The 20371-nt window shown below is 35.9% G+C and overlaps 1 protein-coding gene across 1 annotated transcript in view; it reads right to left on the reverse strand.

Annotated features, from left to right (window-relative positions):
* Positions 1–20371, reverse strand: part of LOC140159659 (uncharacterized) — a 125774-nt gene that overhangs the window by 38718 nt on the left and 66685 nt on the right. The window contains exons 6-7 of the mRNA XM_072183154.1: positions 4967–5089; positions 2321–2424 (exon numbers count right to left, since the gene is read on the reverse strand). Coding sequence (XP_072039255.1) covers positions 2321–2424; positions 4967–5089 — 227 coding nt within the window. The remainder of the gene's footprint in view (positions 1–2320; positions 2425–4966; positions 5090–20371) is intronic.

A 20371-nucleotide genomic window follows, 5' to 3' on the forward strand; every position in this document is an offset into this window, starting at 1 on the left:
GAAGATAGCATCAAATGAACTCAATGCACACAGGTATCTACTGAAGATAGCATCAAATGAACTCAATGCACACAGTTATCTACTGAAGATAGCATCAAATGAACTCAATGCACACAGCTATCTACTGAAGATAGCATCAAATGAACTCAATGCACACAGTTATCTACTGAAGATAACATCAAATGAACTCACTGCACACAGCTATCTACTAAAGATAGCATCAAATGAATTCAATGCACACAGCTATCTACTGAAGATAGCATCAAATGAATGCAACATACACAGCTATCTACTGAAGATAGCATCAAATGAACCCAATGCACAGCTATCTACTGAAGATAGCATCGCCACCGCTCGCCCAAACTCGATTTCTAGCGAGCGATTTTCCACTCGCCATAGACACTAACTATCACTCGCTGCGAATCTCCCAAAATCAGCAATTGAATCAGCCAATTCAGCATTTAATCGTTTTTGTGCCTTCTTCAAGAGGAGAAAGTCACAAATTTTAGCGCGCTTTGTGCGTATTTCAACATAAGTTTATAAATACCGTTTCAAGACCAAAGCTTACTTGAATATACCTAAATAAACGGCATTTGTGAAAATTCGACCACTCGCCTAGCATCATGCTAGCGAGTGACTAACCACTCACCTTTAAAATATAGACGGCAAGGCCTGAATGATCTCAATGTACACAGCTATCTACTGAAGATAGCATCAAGGGAACTCAATGCATACAGCTATCTACTGAATATAACATCAACTGAACTCAATGCACAAATCTACTGAAGATAGCGTTAACTGAACTCACTGCATACAGCTATCTACTGAAGATATCATCAAATGAACTCAATGCACATAGCTGTCTGCTAAAGATAGCATCAAATGAACTCAATGCACACAGCTATCTACTGAAGATAGCATCAAATGAATGCAATGCACACAGCTATCTACTGAAGATAGCATCAAATGAATGCAATGCACACAGCTATCTACTGAAGATAGTATCAAATGAATTCAATGCACACAGCTATCTGCTGAAGATAGCATCAAATTAACTCAATGCACACAGCTATCTACTGAAGATAGTATCAAATGAACTCAATGCACAGCTATCTACTGAAGATAGCATCAAATGAATGCAATGCACACAGCTATCGTCTGAAGATGGCATCAAATGAATGCATTGCACACAGCTATCTACTGAAGATAGCATCAAATGAATGCAATGCACACAGCTATCTACTGAAGATAGCATCAAATGGACTCAATGCACACAGCTATCTACTGAAGATATCATCAAATTAACTCAATGCACATAGCTGTCTGCTAAAGATAGCATCAAATGAACACAATGCACACAGCTATCTACTGAAAATCGCATCAAATGAACTCAATGCACACAGCTATCTGCTGAAGATAGCATCAAATGAACTCAATGCATATAACTATCTACTGAAGATAGCATCAAATGAATGCAATGCACACAGCTATCTACTGAAGATAGCATCAAATGAATTCAATGCACACAGCTATCTGCTGAAGATAGCATCAAATTAACTCAATGCACACAGCTATCTACTGAAGATAGCATCAAATGAACTCAATGCACACAGCTATCTACTGAAGATAGCATCAAATGAATGCAATGCACACAGCTATCGTCTGAAGATAGCATCAAATGAATGCAATGCACACAGCTATCTACTGAAGATAACATCAAATGAATGCAATGCACACAGTTATCTACTGAAGATAGCATCAAATGAACTCAATGCATACAACTATCTACTGAAGATAGCATCAAATGAATGCAATGCACACAGCTATCTACTGAAGATAGCATCAAATGAACTCAATGCACAAATTTATCTACTAAAGATAGCATCAACTGAACTCACTGCACAAAGTTATCTACTGAAGATAGCATCAACTGAACTCACTGCATCTACTAAAGACAGCATCAAATGAACTTGATGTACAAAGTTATCTACTCAAGATATCAAATGAACACAATGCACATAGCTATATCTACTGAAGATAGCATCAAATGAACTCAATGTACACAGCTGTCTACTAAAGAAAGCATCAAATGAACTCAATGCACACAGCTATCTGCTGAAGATAGCATCAAATGGCCACTGAGTCCTTATTTATAGTCACATGCCAGTGATTTTACAGTTGTGGGAGGACAAGATGTTGATTTTTTGAAAACTTGTAACATTTCAATTTTTCTGTGCAACTTTTGTACACTCTCCTGAAAATGTTACAAAAATGTTTGCTGGGACCACTATCTCCATGGCAGCTTCCTCAGCCATCTTACCTCCAATATCTTGTATCGGAATATGAAATTTCCACTGTTTCCATTTAACATACGTTCCATATAGCCACTTGTCTTCACGTCCATCCCAAAATCAGAAGGATTCTCTGTAAAGAAATGACAAGCATGATATTTTCGATTTAAATCAGATTTTTTTTATTTAAATCGATTTTTTTTTGTTTTGTTTTTTATTCCAAGAACTACTATACCCCATGATAAATTCAAAAGAGACTATTGGGATGCTAGACATATGCACAATACTATCAGGTATTTACAAAAATTCAAAACATGTGTCTACATGTGAAAATTTCAAAGAAAAAAATTGGCAAAAATCATGGGAAAAAACCTGTTGAATTGTGCACCTTGAAGATGAATTTCTAGCAATAGATATGTCATCATAGAGGTCTTGTAATTGTATCTAAAAGTTGTAGAAACATTAGAAATAAAGCAAAACAGTCAAATCTATGGATGAAATTAACTTAGTTCATCAAAAATTATGTGATTTAAATCACGATTTAAAAAAAATCATATGATTTAAATCACGATTTAATTCAATGATTTAAATCTGGGTGATTTAATTCAAACAACCCTGAATTGACAAGTTGAGAAATTCTAATCTAATTTAACAATTATGCAAATATAAGAACAGGTTTAGTTAAATATCCCAGTTTGACCCATGATATCAAATATTACTTAGTAGAAAACCCTTTACGCAGTAGAGCATAGCTTAATAATTGTGCATAAGGCCACTGTGATTAAATAGTTAGTCTTAAAGCTCTCACAAGCGTTAGTAAAATCGTCCGCTTTATTCTAGCTGGATGTATAAAATTTCATTTTTTTTCATTTTTATTTTATTTTTCATTTATTAAACCCACCAAAAAAATCCCACGTCAGATATCGTCAGCTAAAAAGATAGCCTAAATCCAGAAATTCCCACGTCAGACATCGTCAGCTAAAAAGATAGGCTAAATCCAGAAATTCTCCTTGTATTCAAAACAGTATACCAATATGCACACTGTACTATTTTTGCCGGTAGGCCTACCCTGCGTTCTTTGGTCTCACACACAACATTTGCTTGGATAGTCTGAACATGAAGTGAAGCATGGCTTCATCATAGATCTATCATGGATGATATCACAACAGCACAAGTCATCCTCAAAGTGAAACTAATTGGAGAAAGTGGGAACAAAACAGACTGGTTTTTGCATAAAAAATTGAACATTAAAAATGTTACATGGGATATTCTTTCAGGCCAAAACCCTTGCTTTGATATGTCCCGTGTGACGGAATTTCTCGGGATCCGAAATCGACACCGACACGAAATGACAAAAACAAAACATCCATGCATGGACAATAAAAAAAAATTTAAAAAAAAATTGCATTCCGCATTAGGTTTTCAAAATTTGAGGAGCTTTAAGACTAACTATTTAATGACAGTGGCCTAAGGTCTTGGGTTCATCTTTCCCACGTAAGTATTGACTTGGGGGAAATAGCAACATGCATAGATTTAATTTGGGCTTCTGCTCTCCCATTTGGTGTATTTAGAATTGGGTAAATAAACCATAAAGTACTCATCCAGGGGATGTTAAGCCACCGGTCCTGTATACAGAGAGCCATACACAGGGTCTTAGCTAGCCACCTGTCTGGCCGTCATTTTAGACGGCCAGTTTGCTCCTGGGACAGGCAAAATTAATGCCTTTGACAGATGCTATATTATAAATTGTATGTTTTGAGAAGCTAATTGCCCTTTTTATGCCCTTTTTAGTAGACCCAATTTATAGAACAAGGCCATATCAGCACATATTTGCACTCTTTGAACAGGGGTATAGATGTCTGGTAAATGTTTTAAAGGTCAAATTAGGACAGGCAATTTTATTCAAATGATGGGCAACCCTCAATTTCTAGCTAAGACCCGGGCCATACATGTTCATGTATCTCGCAGTCTGTTTCAAAAGAGTAGGATATAAACATATGACAGGTTAACCCGAAACAGCCGAATGTGGAGGAAGCAAACCAATTCTGATACTTACCATAAACAGCAGCACTCTGAGACTATAGAACGTATGCAATAATCAGGGTTCCCACACCTTGAAGCCTTTAAAATTCAAGGACTTTTCAAGGAAAGGTCCAAAAGCATGATTTTGAAGGACTTACCACAACACAAAAATCATGTGGCTCTCCATGTGGCACATATTAATGTAAGTGACAGCTCCTCTCCACTCACCAAATTTTGTCAAAAATATACTTTAGGTAAAATTCCAATTTTCAAGGACTTTCAAGGACCTTGTGCAAATTTCCAGGACTTTCAAGGCCTTGAAAAGGTATTTTCAAATTCAAGGACTTTCAAGTACCTTGGGAACCCTGAATAATACAACGTCACCCATCATTTAAATCAAATTCTGTCCACCAGAAGGCCTCCACAGGGCAATGCACATGATAATACAAGAAAACAAGTGATGAACTGTTGTGAACTCGAACTAGAGACCTGTCCCTCTGTCATCTTAGACTGTCCACCAACATGGGCAACCATTTCAATTATTGGTTTATTGCATAGGGTCCATAGGTGAAAAGCGCAACACATATTGTGTATGTAAATAAATAGCAGTAATATATTAGGCCTATATATCAAGAGATAAATATACCACTTACTATGTTCACATTTTGGACCAAAGTGTTCTTGGTCACAAAAGCACTGTCTGCGTGGGTAAGTGGTTCTTGAGACTTCAACACAAACACCATTATTGTTACAATCCCCTGGATTGCCACAATCATCTAATTAAGAGAAAAACAAATAATATAAATACACAAATGAATATTTAATTGGTAAGTCATTGTGGCTCACTGTAAATAACAGCTTTTAAGAATTCCCAGACCAAAATTTTTTCAAAAAAAGATGGGAATTCCCATTTTGAAAAAAATATGCTTAAAAAAAATTGGGAATTCCCAGCGTCCCTAAAGAAGACGGGCAAATTTTTGCCAATTATTTTGGGAATTCCCAAGCCTAAAAAGGGAATTTTTTCTTGGGAATTCCCATGTCTTGAGAATAATAAGCTTTTTTTTTTGTTTCCCAGAGCAAAAATTGGTGACAATTTTTGGGAATCCCATGTCTTCTTCAGGGGTAGTGCCTTTAATTTCTGGAATAGCTCAATGCTTGAGCCAAATGTTATAGATGATGGTATATTACACAATCTGATTTATCATATTGTCTGTAATAAACACCCCTCTAATAAATGCCCACTGGGGTTACCAGTGACCAATATGCAAACATTTCATGCCATATTATGTGAGTAAGTTTAAAACTTGCATCAGTGCTGGCTGGATCATGATCACTTAATTGCATGGACAAAATCTATTGTAGCTTAAATTTTCATCCAGTCTAAAGCGCTCCACAGACTCCGAGTATTGTACGTACAATATTGTATGCAACATATCTACGTTATTTAATCTATTGCCATTCTATTTCCAGTAATGTTTAAGTTCTATCGAATGTTTGATGACGAAAAATCGATAATATGTTACATGTAATATCTAGTAGAAATATATTATCGATTTTACGTCATCAAACATTCGTTAGAACTTAAACATTACTGGAAATAGAATGGCAATAGATTAAACAACGTAGATATGTTGCATACAATATTGTATGTACAATAAAAAGTCTGAATACTGCTTAATTGTATAATTTCATTAAGTATATCACGTTCTTGCTTAAAATGTAAAATTGTAGTCATATCAAAACCTTGGCCCCTTTGGTCAGTGCAGACTTTTGCAGCGCAGCATGCCTATCCCGCACAATTTTGAGTTTCCTGTCACACGCCCTCACTTCATTTTCTGACTCTCACTTTAATTCATTATTGTGATTTTCCAAAAATAACTTCTTTGAGTGAGTGCGCGGTAAACAGTTTACACTTGCATTTGGTCATATAATGAAAGTCACAAATATAATGAAAAAGTTACCTCACTTGTTTTCAGAAAATATGTGACAGGAAACTCAAGATTTATTGTCAGTAGCCTTATGTATAGGATAATGGCCAAGGATTAGAACGTGAGTGAATAAGAATGGCCTTGGCGCTTCGCGCCGCGGCCATTCTTATTCACTCACGTTCTAATCCATGCCATTAACCGACTTAATACACATCTATGACGTCGGCGCTATTGTTTTATAGCTCCATTATTTTCCACTTAATGGAGTGTTATAGAAATAGGTTGCTCATTTACAAATTGATCAATTGCAGATTGATACCGTAATAATAACAATGATTGTGCAGGTGCGATTGTAAAATACATTGACTTAGCTTTATGTAAAATTTCTATAGAATTACCCATCACGATCCAGGTGTTTAGTTCAAATCATCCGTAACCACCCTCTTGAATTATAAAGATTTAAAATGTTTGTTACACAAATTAAATAAACGTAGATTTGCAAAATCATTCAAGTGATTAGACCATCAATAGGTCTTTATGCCCACTTCTAATGTGTTAACTATTAAAGTAGCTGTGTTGAGGTCTCTATTTTGCATAATAAGGAAAATTGGCAAAATGGTCATTACAGTAGTGTACCTCAAGAAAGCTAGACCTGCCGCTATACCTGAGCAACCATGCAGTTGGGAACACTATTTTTTTAGCTTCGTTGAATTTGGATAATTTTAATGATGGAACCATTCCGAGGATATAATCGTTGATTCTCAGCATTTAAGGACTTAAATCAGGCATGAAGAAAGGTAAGAGAATTGTAAATGTGTAAACTTTGTTTTATTTGGTTGGCCCTATTATAACCCATTTTACCTAGGCCTACATGTCTCTGAACTTCAGCGGCAAAAAAAAAACCTTCGCCGCCCGCCGCGAAATAAAAGCCCGACTTCAACTTCCAGTCCCCTTACAAATCCAAAATAAAACCTAACACTTTCATTCCCTTTTCAAATAATCGCACTCTAAAGTCACTTACACACATCAAAGTGTTATAAACACTGACGATATAAACGATTTCTTAAACGCCATGTTTAAATATTAAACATTGTTAGTGTTTAGAGTTTAAAAGTCCTCAAACGTTCGAAATTTGTAGTTACTACAACTGGGTTGGCCCTATATGTATTACAAACCATTTTACCTTCATGTCCCTGTACTTCGAGGGAAAAAAAAACCACACCACCACCAACAACAACCACCCCCCCCCCAAAAAAAAGAAGAAAACTTCGCAGCCTTCGACGCGAAATAAAAGCTCCGACCTCAACTTCCAGACCCATGGAGTATTCGTAACATTATAAAATTAATTATCGGATAGGCCTACTGATCATGCTGATCGATATTCAAGCATGCCAAAATACCGCCAGATGAAACAAAATGCAGCTTGTACGAAAGCCAAATAAAATTATACAGAAAATAGGCCTACTGTGGCTTTTATCATTATTAAACATGCCCAAAGCAAACAATTAAAAAATAAACAGATTCATAGGCCTAAATGCATAGGTACAGAATGTAGCAATATGTTGCCCAAATAACAAATTATACGTAGGACCTACTCCCCATTCCAGAAAAACACATAATTTTTTTGGATTAAAAATATAATATCCAGTTTTGCCAAATGAAACATAGCTTAATCCTAATCCTTTAGGTTATAGTCCTAACTGGCAATGAAAGTCAAATTTTAATATTTGGTCACTTTTTGGAAATAAGGGCCAAAAACATTTTTAGGGTGTTTTTCGACCTTTTTCGTATTCTGTGACAGTCAGGCCCAAAGACTTGAACAAAGACTAATTTCAAGTTCATGCATTCTAATAATTTGGAAAACACATTTTCCAATCTTTATAATATCCAATTAGCAAAAATGACATGTGATATTAAAATTATGAGCTAACTCTTAGCCTATACTCAAGATTTTGAATGCTTAGACTTGTGCCAAGTCTTACAATTTTGTCACTACAATTGTAAGAAAACATGCAAAATTGCATGTTTTGGGACCATTTTACCTCAAATTGACCAAATATTGAAATTTGACTTTTATTGCCAGTTAGGACTAGCTAAAGGATTAGGATTTAGCTATGTTTCATTTGGCAAAACATGACAATATTATTTTTATTCAAAAAAATTACTTCTGTATTTTTCTGGAATAGGGAGTAAGCATAGGGCCAGCACTTTGTCTCGTTTTTTGCAGGTTTACATGGTCCAATAATCACAAGATGACTGACATGTGGTAACAAAGGAAGCAGTCACTGCAATTTGATTATGTCCCATATGATTGGATATTCAAGACACCCCTATGAATATACTATAGCGGCCTTTTCAAAATATAATACCTGTTTGCTTGACTGCATTGAGCGTGTTTATCAGAGGATGATTTAAGGAAGCCCCATCATGCACTGTAAAAGTGTTATCACTAGAGTTTCAACTGCCACTTTACTTTTCAAATCCCATTGAACTCTGTGCAAAAGATGTTGTTTTAGAATTGCCCGTGTGTCATTATTACTTGGTCGATTTCAGATCTAAAGTGATGTATGCATGAAGGATAATTCACGCCTTCTGTAGATAACATAAAATGTGAAATCGACTGGCATTTTGAATGTGTATTTATTGTAAATATATCAGTCCAAATTCAAATTTAACCATGCACGTGTGTATGCAGTGGGCGGGCAGTGGTGTCATGTTCACTCACACAGCTGTGCTAACCGCAAGACTTGCTGGGAAGTGCTTAAATCATCCTCTGCGTGTTTATAGTGAGCCAGATTATGCGGTATTTAGCTGGACTGCCAAGCAGTCTATATTTGTTTATGTTTTACTAACCATTGCAAATCTAGACTACGCGGTAGTTTAGCTAAATAACGGAAAGACTGTCTCACTATAAACACGCTCATTGACAATTCCCGGGAACAATACACACAGTATATGCATTGGACAACAATAAGCATGATAAGTGAGCGTGTTTATAGTGGGAGCAGATGTGCGGTACATTGCGGTACAATTTCTACCCGGTTAGAGATTATCAATCAATCAATCAATCAATCAATCAATCAATCAATTATCCGGATACTTGCCCACTATAAACACTAGCAGTATATGTATGTACGGCACATCGATATCCTTCTAAACTGAAGGATATTTTGGCGGGATATTCCCACTATAAACACACCAGTATAAATTGTGTGCGGTATTACCGGAAGTGGGAGCTTCTCCATGATGCGTAGGATGCGCGCAGGACATTCGGAACGATTCTCACCCCCAAGAGTTATCAAAACAGAAGCTACATGGTCACCGCCATGATCATATTGTTGAATGGGCTGTTTATAGCTCGCGCCACAATATTTACACATTCCCCGTGTGACCTCGGGGTCATTGCAAATGTACGATAATGTTAGTCGGTATATAATTTGTGCGGTAACTGTGTCTCACTATAAACAGCAAGGGTATCGGTATATATACAAGGATAATCGTATACGGTATGCTCAAAATGCGGTATATTCACTATAAACACGCTCAGTGATGATGTGACCTCTAGATTTATACATCGTTCGTCTCGCACACTGCCAACATTTGATTGAATGGACTGTTGGCTACTGCGCCGTGATTACGGTGAAGGACACCGGTTCAAATCCTTTGTTTGGAGCCAATCGATAAAAGCATGCAGGGCCTCTATACCCATGTACAGTTTATCCCTTACATAACCTATGTCTTGAATAAGCTGGCAAAGTTATGTAATAATCGGATTAATACTATATAGCAGTAGGTAAAAACAAGTTTTGAATAATCCGCGCTACAAAGTCCCATGCAGTGATCCCAGCGAAAGTGAAAAAAAAAAATCAAATTGTTACGTTTATAAATTTTTTAATGAAAAACAAATGGCAAAAAAAACAAAACAGGAAAACGACAGTATTGACGAAGTTGAAGCCCCATTCAAATACATGTAGCTAATTTATATACTGTCAGTACCGGTATATAAATTACAGACTCACGTAAATGCATTATTTTTGTCTTAGACACACGGCTTTCGGCTGAACCACTGCACTGGCAAGCTATGTTAGCACATCTATGACAGACAATGACGAAAGGTACAAAATCAGCCATACGCCTTTAGATAGCAGAAGACACCAAATTGGTGTTTTATGACCTTTGACATTCTTTTGTGGCGAGTGACATGGTCTTTCAATTCACGCCGAGTGTCCTTGACAGGTTTGACTATGCTTGTGTGGTCATGAAAGAATTCAAAAGATAACCTCTGTCCCAATAATCACAAGCAATTGTCTGAAACTGCTCCTCCGATCATAAGTACTCAGTCCTCAAATGATAGTCATAATAATGAAAAAAAAATAAAAATTACTGACTATCATTGAAGACTGAGTTCCGCATCTAATATCCAAAATCTGAATTTTGATGATTTTTACGATCGTCGGGATGAAAAAAAATCAAAAAAAATCACTGAATGGGCCTTTAGTTCCTCCTCTCCTTCCCTGGCAATATAAATCAAAGAAAAATAAATAAAACAAGAAAAGGAAAAAAAAAAAAAGACAAAGAAAATTAACCAAATTAAGGGATCTGGAATGAGCGTTTTGAGCGTTTCGATAGTATTTTTCTGGGACACGAGAGCACATCAGACATATCGAATTGCATTATGAATACGAAGAATGTCTTTCTGATATCAAATAATTTCATTGTTTGAAATTCACGATATAATACAAATTTTATGACAAATAATTAAAATTTGATATTTTTCACATTTTTGATATACAGGGTGTCCCAGAAAAAATTACCGAGTGAATAAAATTGAACGTAAGTCGAGAAATAGGCATCAGAATCAAAAGATTCAAAATGTAGCGCATAGCCTATTTTATTGTGCATCACATACGAAAATTGTATTTGATTCGGTTGACTGGTTCCGGAGAAATGAACGATTGCATAATGCGTACATCAATGCAGTTCATTCCAAGTTTGATCAACAGGCGTTTTTTTCATACTCGCTCACCGCTTTCTAAAGTTTGTGTATCTCATTAAGTTTAGTCTACAAATCCGACGGTGTTATCATTCATGCTTTCACTGAAGATAAATAACAGTTTGTCCGAAAAAAACACACGTTGATTTCTGCAATTGGCAGCTCTCCAACTTTAATTCTTTAGGTTGTGCAAATATACTGTACAAAGAACATTGGAGCCAAGAATGACAATGATCAAGTGCTTACAGCTTTACATGTAATTTTTGATACCACGCAACATTAATGTTGAAGTTTTATAAGATTTCAACTATGCATTACAATTTCTTGGAAATATTCCGAAAAAAAATAATGTGTGTGAGACATTTTTAAGCCAGCTGGAATTCTTTATGTAGTATATGTGAGTGGACGCGACGAATCAGCCGTAAACTCGGCAAATTGTATTCTGAGTTAAAGTGTAAAATGTATGTGAAGGTCGTATTCATAGATGTATCAATTCGTTGCGACAAGTATCTTATCAAAGGCTGTTTAAATCAATCAATAATACTACTGCTGAAGAGGATAATAAGCTTCTACCTATATCTATAGAATAGTTCTTGTCTTTGTTTGCTTTGGCTAAATCCTGTTCAAGTGGTAGATAACAAAGCATTGTATTTTGTCTAGGTATGTATAATCAACAATGAACAAGGAGAGGATATTTCTGAACCTCGTTGACTTGGGGATGATTTGAAATGACCGCCAATTATGACTGTTGGATATTTATTACCAGAAATGTAGAAAAAGAGACACATGTAGAACCGATAAAAAATGCAATTTTGTCGAAGGTACAGAGTTCAACAAATCATAACCCAGCTTTTGGATATCGTTTGAAGTCAAATGATATACCATTTTAAAGCTTATGGTATATATTTTCTAAACACGAAATTGACCGGGCCGACTTTACGGCTGATTCGCCGCGTCCAGTCACATATAATTCTTTATGCAACATTTATATCAACATTAACGAAAAAAGATATTTACAAATACCGAGCATCATCTTACATGCAAGCTTTCATTTTCGAAAAGGATTTCACAGAACAAAATATGAAGCCCATTGACAGTTTAATCACTAGTGCGCATTGTGTTGAATGATCTTTCTTTCAAACTTGGAATGAAGTGAATTGACACATGCGTTATGTAATCGCTCATTTCTTCGCGATTAGTCAACCGATTCCAAGAAAATTGGCGTATAAGATGCAAAATAAAATGGGCTACACGCTGATTTTAGATTTTTGGATTCTGATGTATATTTTTTGACTTACGTCCAAATTTATTTGCCCGGTAATTTTTTCTGGGACACCCTGTATAACAGTCCTCGAAGTAAATGATATATTCTTAAACAGTCCCTGGCATACCATACATGTATAGGCTTATGTATAGTAAATTTGTCTGCTTTATCTGTTTTGTGCTGTTTAAGCAAATAGTTAAACATAATTTCCATAAAAATGCTTTTACTGTCAGATATGTCCCCTTTTAATTTTGAGCAGAACAAGTGAGGTAAAGCAAAGAAAATTGGAATTTACTACTACTAGCGCCAATGAATGTTATATGATTGTAAAACGGTGCGATCCTCTGGGTGTGTGGGGGTGTGTGCGTATGTGTGTCCTGCACGCGTATTTTTTCTGCAACTATAACTGGGGACGCTAATACGATACCGGTATGTTATAAGAATCAAACTTACAAGAAAGATGGCTCTTGTCAAATCCTACAATTCTGTCAGAGAAAATATGTATATTTGCATTAAATTTTTAATTAATTGACATAATTGATTAATTAATAAATATTTTATTTAATGATTTACCATAATTCCAAACATGTCAAACAATATGTCAAATTAAAGCTAATGAAATGCTTTATATATTGGTCAGAGCACATTTTGCAGAATGCATTTAGTATTTTAGTTACATGATTCCAAACATTCTATTCCAATTTTTTGCTATACACGCATAGGAGCTGTACTTTTAATCAATAATTTCACTCCATTGTCAAAGTACTGTGCTCTCTGTTGGATCATGGAGTGACCAGGTCCTAGAGTGTGATGGTTTTGTAGCAGATGACAGTGCTCATTCAAGCCTGTCAAGGTCAGTTAGTAGCCACTTGCTGAATGGATGGCCATTATCAGCTATCAAAGAGATGCCTTGTGCAGCTGCCAATCACAGTAGAGGTTTGATAACATTTTGTTAAAAACCCAAATGTGATATAAGGACAAAGCTGTGCATGTTGGTACTTAATTGTTTGGATTCTTATGTTGAAATTCCCTTGTATTAGTATTTTTATGTGTAGTGTATATTGTTCATAAATTATATAGCTTTTAAATTTTGGGCATTTTGCTCTGTTGCACTGTACCATTATGGAATTAGAGCAAATCAATTACCGACACAAGCAGGTATACAGTGTATTATTTTATTTTTATTTCAGTATCTCAGGAGCACAGCTCACTTGGTAAGGCATCAGAATTTGGTACACGAGCGCAATTTTAAATCGGAAGGTGGTGAGTTCGAGCCTCATCACGGTCACATTAATTTTATAAACCAAATATTGTTCGAACTTTTCATATTTGTTTTTCTTTTATTGTTTCTTTTCTTTGACTTTTTTTTTTTTGTTTTATTTAATTTTTTCTTTATTTTTCTTTGATTCATATTGCCAGGGTAAGGAGAGTAGGGTACTAACGGCCCATTCAGTGATCGTAAAAATCATCAAAATTCAGATTTTGTACTCAGTCTTCAATGATATAGTCAGTAATAATCTTTTGGTCATTATATGACTATCATCATTTGACGACTGAGTTCTTATGATACATCATCCGAAGAGCAGTTTCAGACAATTGCTTGGGATTGGTGGGGCAGAGGTTATCTTTCATGACCACTGAAGCAGAGTCAAACCTGTCAAGGACACTCGGCGTGAATTGAACTGACCATGTCACTCGCAACAAAAAGAATTTCAAAGGTCATAAAACATCAATTTGGTATCTTCTGCTAGTGGTTCAGCCGAAAGCCGAGTAGGCCTATTTAAGACAAAAATAATGCATTTACGTGAATCTGTAATTTATATACTGACAATAGGCCTATATATAAATTAGCTACATGTATTTCAATGGGGCTTCAACTTCGTCGATACTGCCGTTTTCTTGGGTTTTTTGCCCATTTTTTTCATTAAAAAAATTGATAAAAGTAACAATTTGATTTTTTTTTTTTCACTTTCGCTGGGATCACTGAGCGTGTTTATAGTGGGAGCAGATGTGCGGTACATTGCCGTACAATTTCTACCCGGTTAGAGATTATCCGGATACTTGCCCACTATAAACACTAGCAGTATATGTATGTACGGTACATCGATATCCTTCTCAACCGAAGGATATTGTGGCGAGATATTCCACTATAAACACACCAGTATAAATTGTGTGCGGTATTACCGGAAGTAGGAGCTTCTTCATGATGCGCACGACGCGCGCAGCAGGACATTCGGAACGATTCTCACCCCAAGAGTTATCAAAACAGAAGCTACATGTTCACCGCCATGATCATATTGTTGAATGGGCTGTTTATAGCTCGCGCCACAATATTTACACATTCCCCGTGTGACCTCGGGGTCATTGTAAATGTACGATAATGTTAGTTGGTATTTGTGCGGTAACTGTGTCTCACTATAAACAGCAAGGGTATCGGTATATATACAAGGATTATCGTATACGGTATACTCAAAATGCCGTATATTCACTATAAACACGCTCACTGAATGGGGCTTTGCAACGCGATATATTCAAACCTTGTATTCATCTACTGTTATAGCATTAATCCGATTATTACACAACTTCGCCAGCGTATTCAAGACATCCAATGCAAATAATCACCTAGATTATGACGTATCATACTGTAAATATGGCGGAGTACTCAAATTCATTCAACAAAACCATGATTACAAGCTATTGCAATCTAACGCGACAGCTCGTCACACACACATAACAAATGCACTATACGATCAAATAGGTTGACGACAACGTTTGATTAAATGCACTGCATTGCGCCATGATTACGGTGAAGGACACCGGTTCAAATCCTTTGTATGGAGCCAATCAATAATTTCACGCACATCCTCTATTATTGCCCAATTATTGCCCGGGATGATTGCACACTGTAAAAGAGCTATTGTTATAATGTTTGATGAAATCGTGTTTAACTATTTGCTTAAGAACGTCACAATACAGATAAAGCAGATAGATTTACTACATGTGGTACATGTATATACATATAGGGAATGTGTGTGAGGATAACCTAATTATAATAGGGGCGTATCCAAAAATGAATTCACGCCCCTTTCAAATGTGAAGCCAAAGTGCAGGCCCTATGGACACTGAAAACGTAGTATAAAAATATAAAGAAGAAAAAATGTTATAAAAGCAGTAACATGTTTAACTTCCTTTTTTACCTAAATTGAGCGTGGAAAGAAAGGTCCAAATAATTAAAAGTATACGGGTCTAATAAATGAAGCCTAAAATAAGTATTTTCCAAAGTGAGGCTAAAAACATATCTTGCATATTAAGTAGGCCTACAACTTAGCCAACAATTTAACCTGCCCGTTATGATCTTGCCTTGCTTTTCACAGATTGCATTGTAAATTTATGTTTAAGGGCTCGGATAGCTTAGCGTTTTCACATATTTTTGTGGGACCTGAGAGCACATCAGACACATCGAATTGCAATTTGAATATGAGGAATGTCCTTAATTTAGATTTTTTTAAATTCACGATATAATACACATTTTATGGCAAATTATTAAAAATTTATAATTTTGAAATTTAAAAGTCCTCAAAGTAATTGTATAAATCTAACAATATGCACTTAAAGAGTATGAAGTTTGGGTGAACAGCATACGTCCATCATATGAAAATTTGACCTTCATTATTGAAGATAATAGCTCAAAACACTAAACAAAATGTAGGTCTTTTTGGAAAAATGTTTATGTTCAATATGAAAGTTCAAAATTTTCAATTGATGGTCGGCTTTTCATCCCAGCTACATACAGTTTAATTACATGTCATTAGATTGATAAAGTTTACTTCGAGGACTAATAATTTGCTATAAAATGTGTATTACTAGTATCGCGAATTTCACAAAATCAAAATTATTTGATATCAGAAGGACATTCCTTATGCAATTCGATATGTCTGATGTGCTTTCAGGTCCCATAACAATACTATGCAAATGTTGCTATCCGCTTCCTTAATTTATTGTATTAATGAAAATCATTGTCTTGTTGTTTTTCGTATCATTGTTTTGCATGAATGAAGTGATGATAACAATACTGCACTTTTCACAAATACTTGCTTTACGAAAGTGCAATTGTTATTAACACTACATTCGTAAATGCCAGTACTTTTTCCCTGAAAAGTATTTGCTTCTCAGAGAAAAGAGAAAGGCATTTACGAATGGCGTGTTATTGTGATCATCGCTCCATTCGTGGAAAATAATGGAGCGGTAAAACAATAGCGCGACGTCATAGGTGTGTATTAAATCAAAATAACTACCTAATATTGAAACACTGTAAACTCTATTCCTCATAACAGAGAACTAGAAGATGATCTTCTCTGCTCATAATACACATAACATTCTACAATATTGAATAATACCTATATATAATACCCCCGAGTTATATTTGCTCATTATCTCCAATCACTTTTAGATTAAATTATCACAAACGGAGGTCAGAATCTGCATGTCCAGTTATTACACACCCTTGTATGTTCTGATATTTACATTTACCTTTCGCCCTAAATACCGGTATATATAAAGGAAACCATTTTTTCAAAAATAAAAATCTTGTCCCTGGTAAATTCCAAAATTCCTCCTCTGCCAATAAATATTGTTTGTTCCCTATTATAAAGCATATAATGGGCTATTCCATTTAAAATCCACACACCCCCTGTGGAAGATTTTGGAAATATCTACCACAGAGGGAGTATGAATTTCAAATGGAATGAGCACATTAGGCAGCCCCATTTGAAACTCACCCACCCTCTGTGGAAGATTCAGGTTGAATCTTTCTCAGAGGGTTTATGAAATTCAAATGGAACTGGGTAATGTGCTAATTTCATTTGAAATTCATATTCCCCTGTGGCAGATATTTCCAAAATCTTCCACAGGGGGTGTGTGGATTTTATAAGGAATAGCCCAATTACTTTGCAGACCAATTAACTTTCATGCCTATTCCAACCACCACCTGCAAGATTTAACCATAATTGTGAAGCCAAAAACTGCCTGTGTTTTTGAAAAACAATTTTTTTATTTTGATTGAACTTCTTGAAAAACTTGATCAAAAGATGAATCAGTTTCTCTGCAAAACTAATGACAGACGGTGGTTGAATGGAAACTGCATAGGTTACATGTGTGAAAGCTGTACATGTTTTCTGTGTATCAATACAATAGACTCCATTGTTTGGCTTCCTTTGCCACACCCATAAGCCCTATCCACACTGGCGTCGACTGCAGACAACAATTACGTTCAAAATTTTCTTTAAAAATTGATACATTTCAAAAATTTTACATTTTTATGACCATATTTGGAATCGTGAAAAATGCATAAAGATTAGTCCACACAAGCCCAGTAGTGGTTTAATGGTTCTTGAGATAGCTCGTAATATTTTGAAAAAATATCTCAAGACTTGAAACTTTGGGTTATGGCCATGTAAAGCAGTATGCAGACTTTTTATTAGACATACAATATTGTATGTAACATCTCTATGTTGTTTAATCTATTGTCATTCTATTTCCAGTAATGTTTAAGTTCTAACGAATGTTTGATGACGTAAAATCGATAATATATTTCTACCAGATATTATACGTAACATATTATCGATTTTACGTCATCAAACATTCGTTAGAACTTAAACATTACTGGAAATAGAATGGCAATAGATTAAATAACGTAGATATGTTACATACAATATTGTACGTCTAATACTCAGAGTCTGCATACTGCTTTAAGCATTGGGCTATTCCAGATAAATGCTGCCCACCCCCCATAGAGGAACTCGGATTTCCAGGTTTTTTTTACATGATTATGGACTGGAATTCCAGGTTTTTTTCCTACTGTACACAGGATTTCCAGGTAATTTTAAGTCATTACACAATTTACCAAGCGTGGGACCCATAGAGGATATCGGATTTCCAGGTTTTTTTAACAAAATTATGGACAGGAATTCCAGTCTTTTCCCCTACTGAAGCAGGATTTCCAGCTAATTTCAGTCATTACACCAAACGTGGGACCCATAGAGGATATCAGAAATCCAGGTTTTTTTCACATGATTATGGACTGGAATTCAGTTTTCCCCTACTGTACAACATGATTTTCATGTAATATTAAGCGAAATTACAAAATTGTAGACAGGAATTCCAGTCTTTTCTCTAATACTGTACCAGGATTTCTAGGTACTACTAGTAATTTAAAGTCATTGTACAACTTACCAACTGTGGAACCCATATTCAACCCATATGGAGGAAATAGTGGGAAATCCAGATTTTCCCTAACTTTTAATACCAAACATGAGGCCCATAGAGGAGTAGCAAATCCACCCCGGACTTTCCAGCTTTGACGTCATGAAATCTAGATTTTTACACACCTTTTTCAGAACTAAAACACCAAGTTTATTAGAGATCACTCGAAATAACTTTTTTTTTGTAGGCTAATGTTGTCACCCAAAATATTACGGCATTTTTTTATTCTTTCAAAAACCGAACTTTAAAAAAACACCTGATGTTACCAATATATAAGATTCTTTGCCCTTCTTTAACTCATTTAATTTTCAAAATGATATACTTGTATGTACTTTGGATTACTAGCAGCTGGCTCATGGGGGGGCAATATGAGACCTTGTACAAGGCGCCAAACGCTAAGGGTGGGTGCTGGAGGGCGAGAAGGTTTTGAAATCGGCATGAAGTACGAGGGCGGTCAAAAGTTCAGTAGAACTCGGTATGCTATTTTGTCGCACGGTATTGAATTTGGTCTCATTTGAAAGCTTGTTCCTTCAAAACATTAGGCCTACTGCAAAGATCAGCATCACTGTATATGGGCAGGATACTCTTCAGAGGAAGCCTACCTCCATGAATTCACAGGTACTATCAGAAGTGAATACAGGGTCATCATGGAAATTTCACCCGCCGGTGGTGAAAACTCAAATAAAGTTTAACAATGTACAGTTGTTGTAAATGGTAATGAAGTCCTTGGTATTCAACATCAACAAAATGGTTCTTAGAGTTCAAGAATGGAATGAGCGTCCTTGAAGATCATCCAATGTCCAAAAGATGTCACCACTGATGATACACGGTACGCTCTGGTACAGTGGCATTAATAATGAATAAAGAGCCAAATAAGAAAGATGAGATAGCCACAAAATATGACAACTCTGATGAATGTGTTTTCAATATTAATCCATTAACATTTGGGTATTCCAGGGTGTCTTCTAGATAGGGTCCGGAATCTTCTTGTACAAAATTGATACCAGTTGACATATTCTGGTCCACACCTTTTATATACCAAGGCAAGTTTAATCTATATATATGGCTAAAGGTGATAAGACATACATTAATCACTGGAATTATGAGTGAATTTAGTGGAAGCACCTGGATCTCACACCCCTAAGAAGATCATCACTCGGTTACCGTAGTGCAAGGTCTTCATCGCTGTTTCTGAGATCCAGGGATAGTCTTGATGACACTCATTTGCCAAATGAAAGTACAATCATAGGCATATATCATACAATTTTAATAGCAATATTGAGGCAAGCCATCATGTGAAGAAGGTTGATGGTAGGAATGTGGCTGTTCTCGGATTGTGTCCTGTACGCTATTCATAGTTTGTCTAGCTGCCATTCACGACAGAGGGGCCAGTTAATTAAACTAACTATATCGTGGTTCAGGCATGGCCTTCAGTTAGTGAAACCTATTTTGGAATTTTAAGTCCTATATTTGTACCTTCATAATACCAGGTTTGCTGGTGATCAATGCTGGTGAGCCTTCACTGAAGAGTGGCTCAAGGAGTTATCGTAAACCTTCCATTTTGTTGCCATAGAAGGTTTGAAGAAAAATTGCTGACGGGTACATTAAGGTG

The sequence above is a fragment of the Amphiura filiformis genome, chromosome 8 (assembly GCF_039555335.1).
Source record: "Amphiura filiformis chromosome 8, Afil_fr2py, whole genome shotgun sequence".
NCBI lineage: Eukaryota > Metazoa > Echinodermata > Ophiuroidea > Amphilepidida > Amphiuridae > Amphiura > Amphiura filiformis.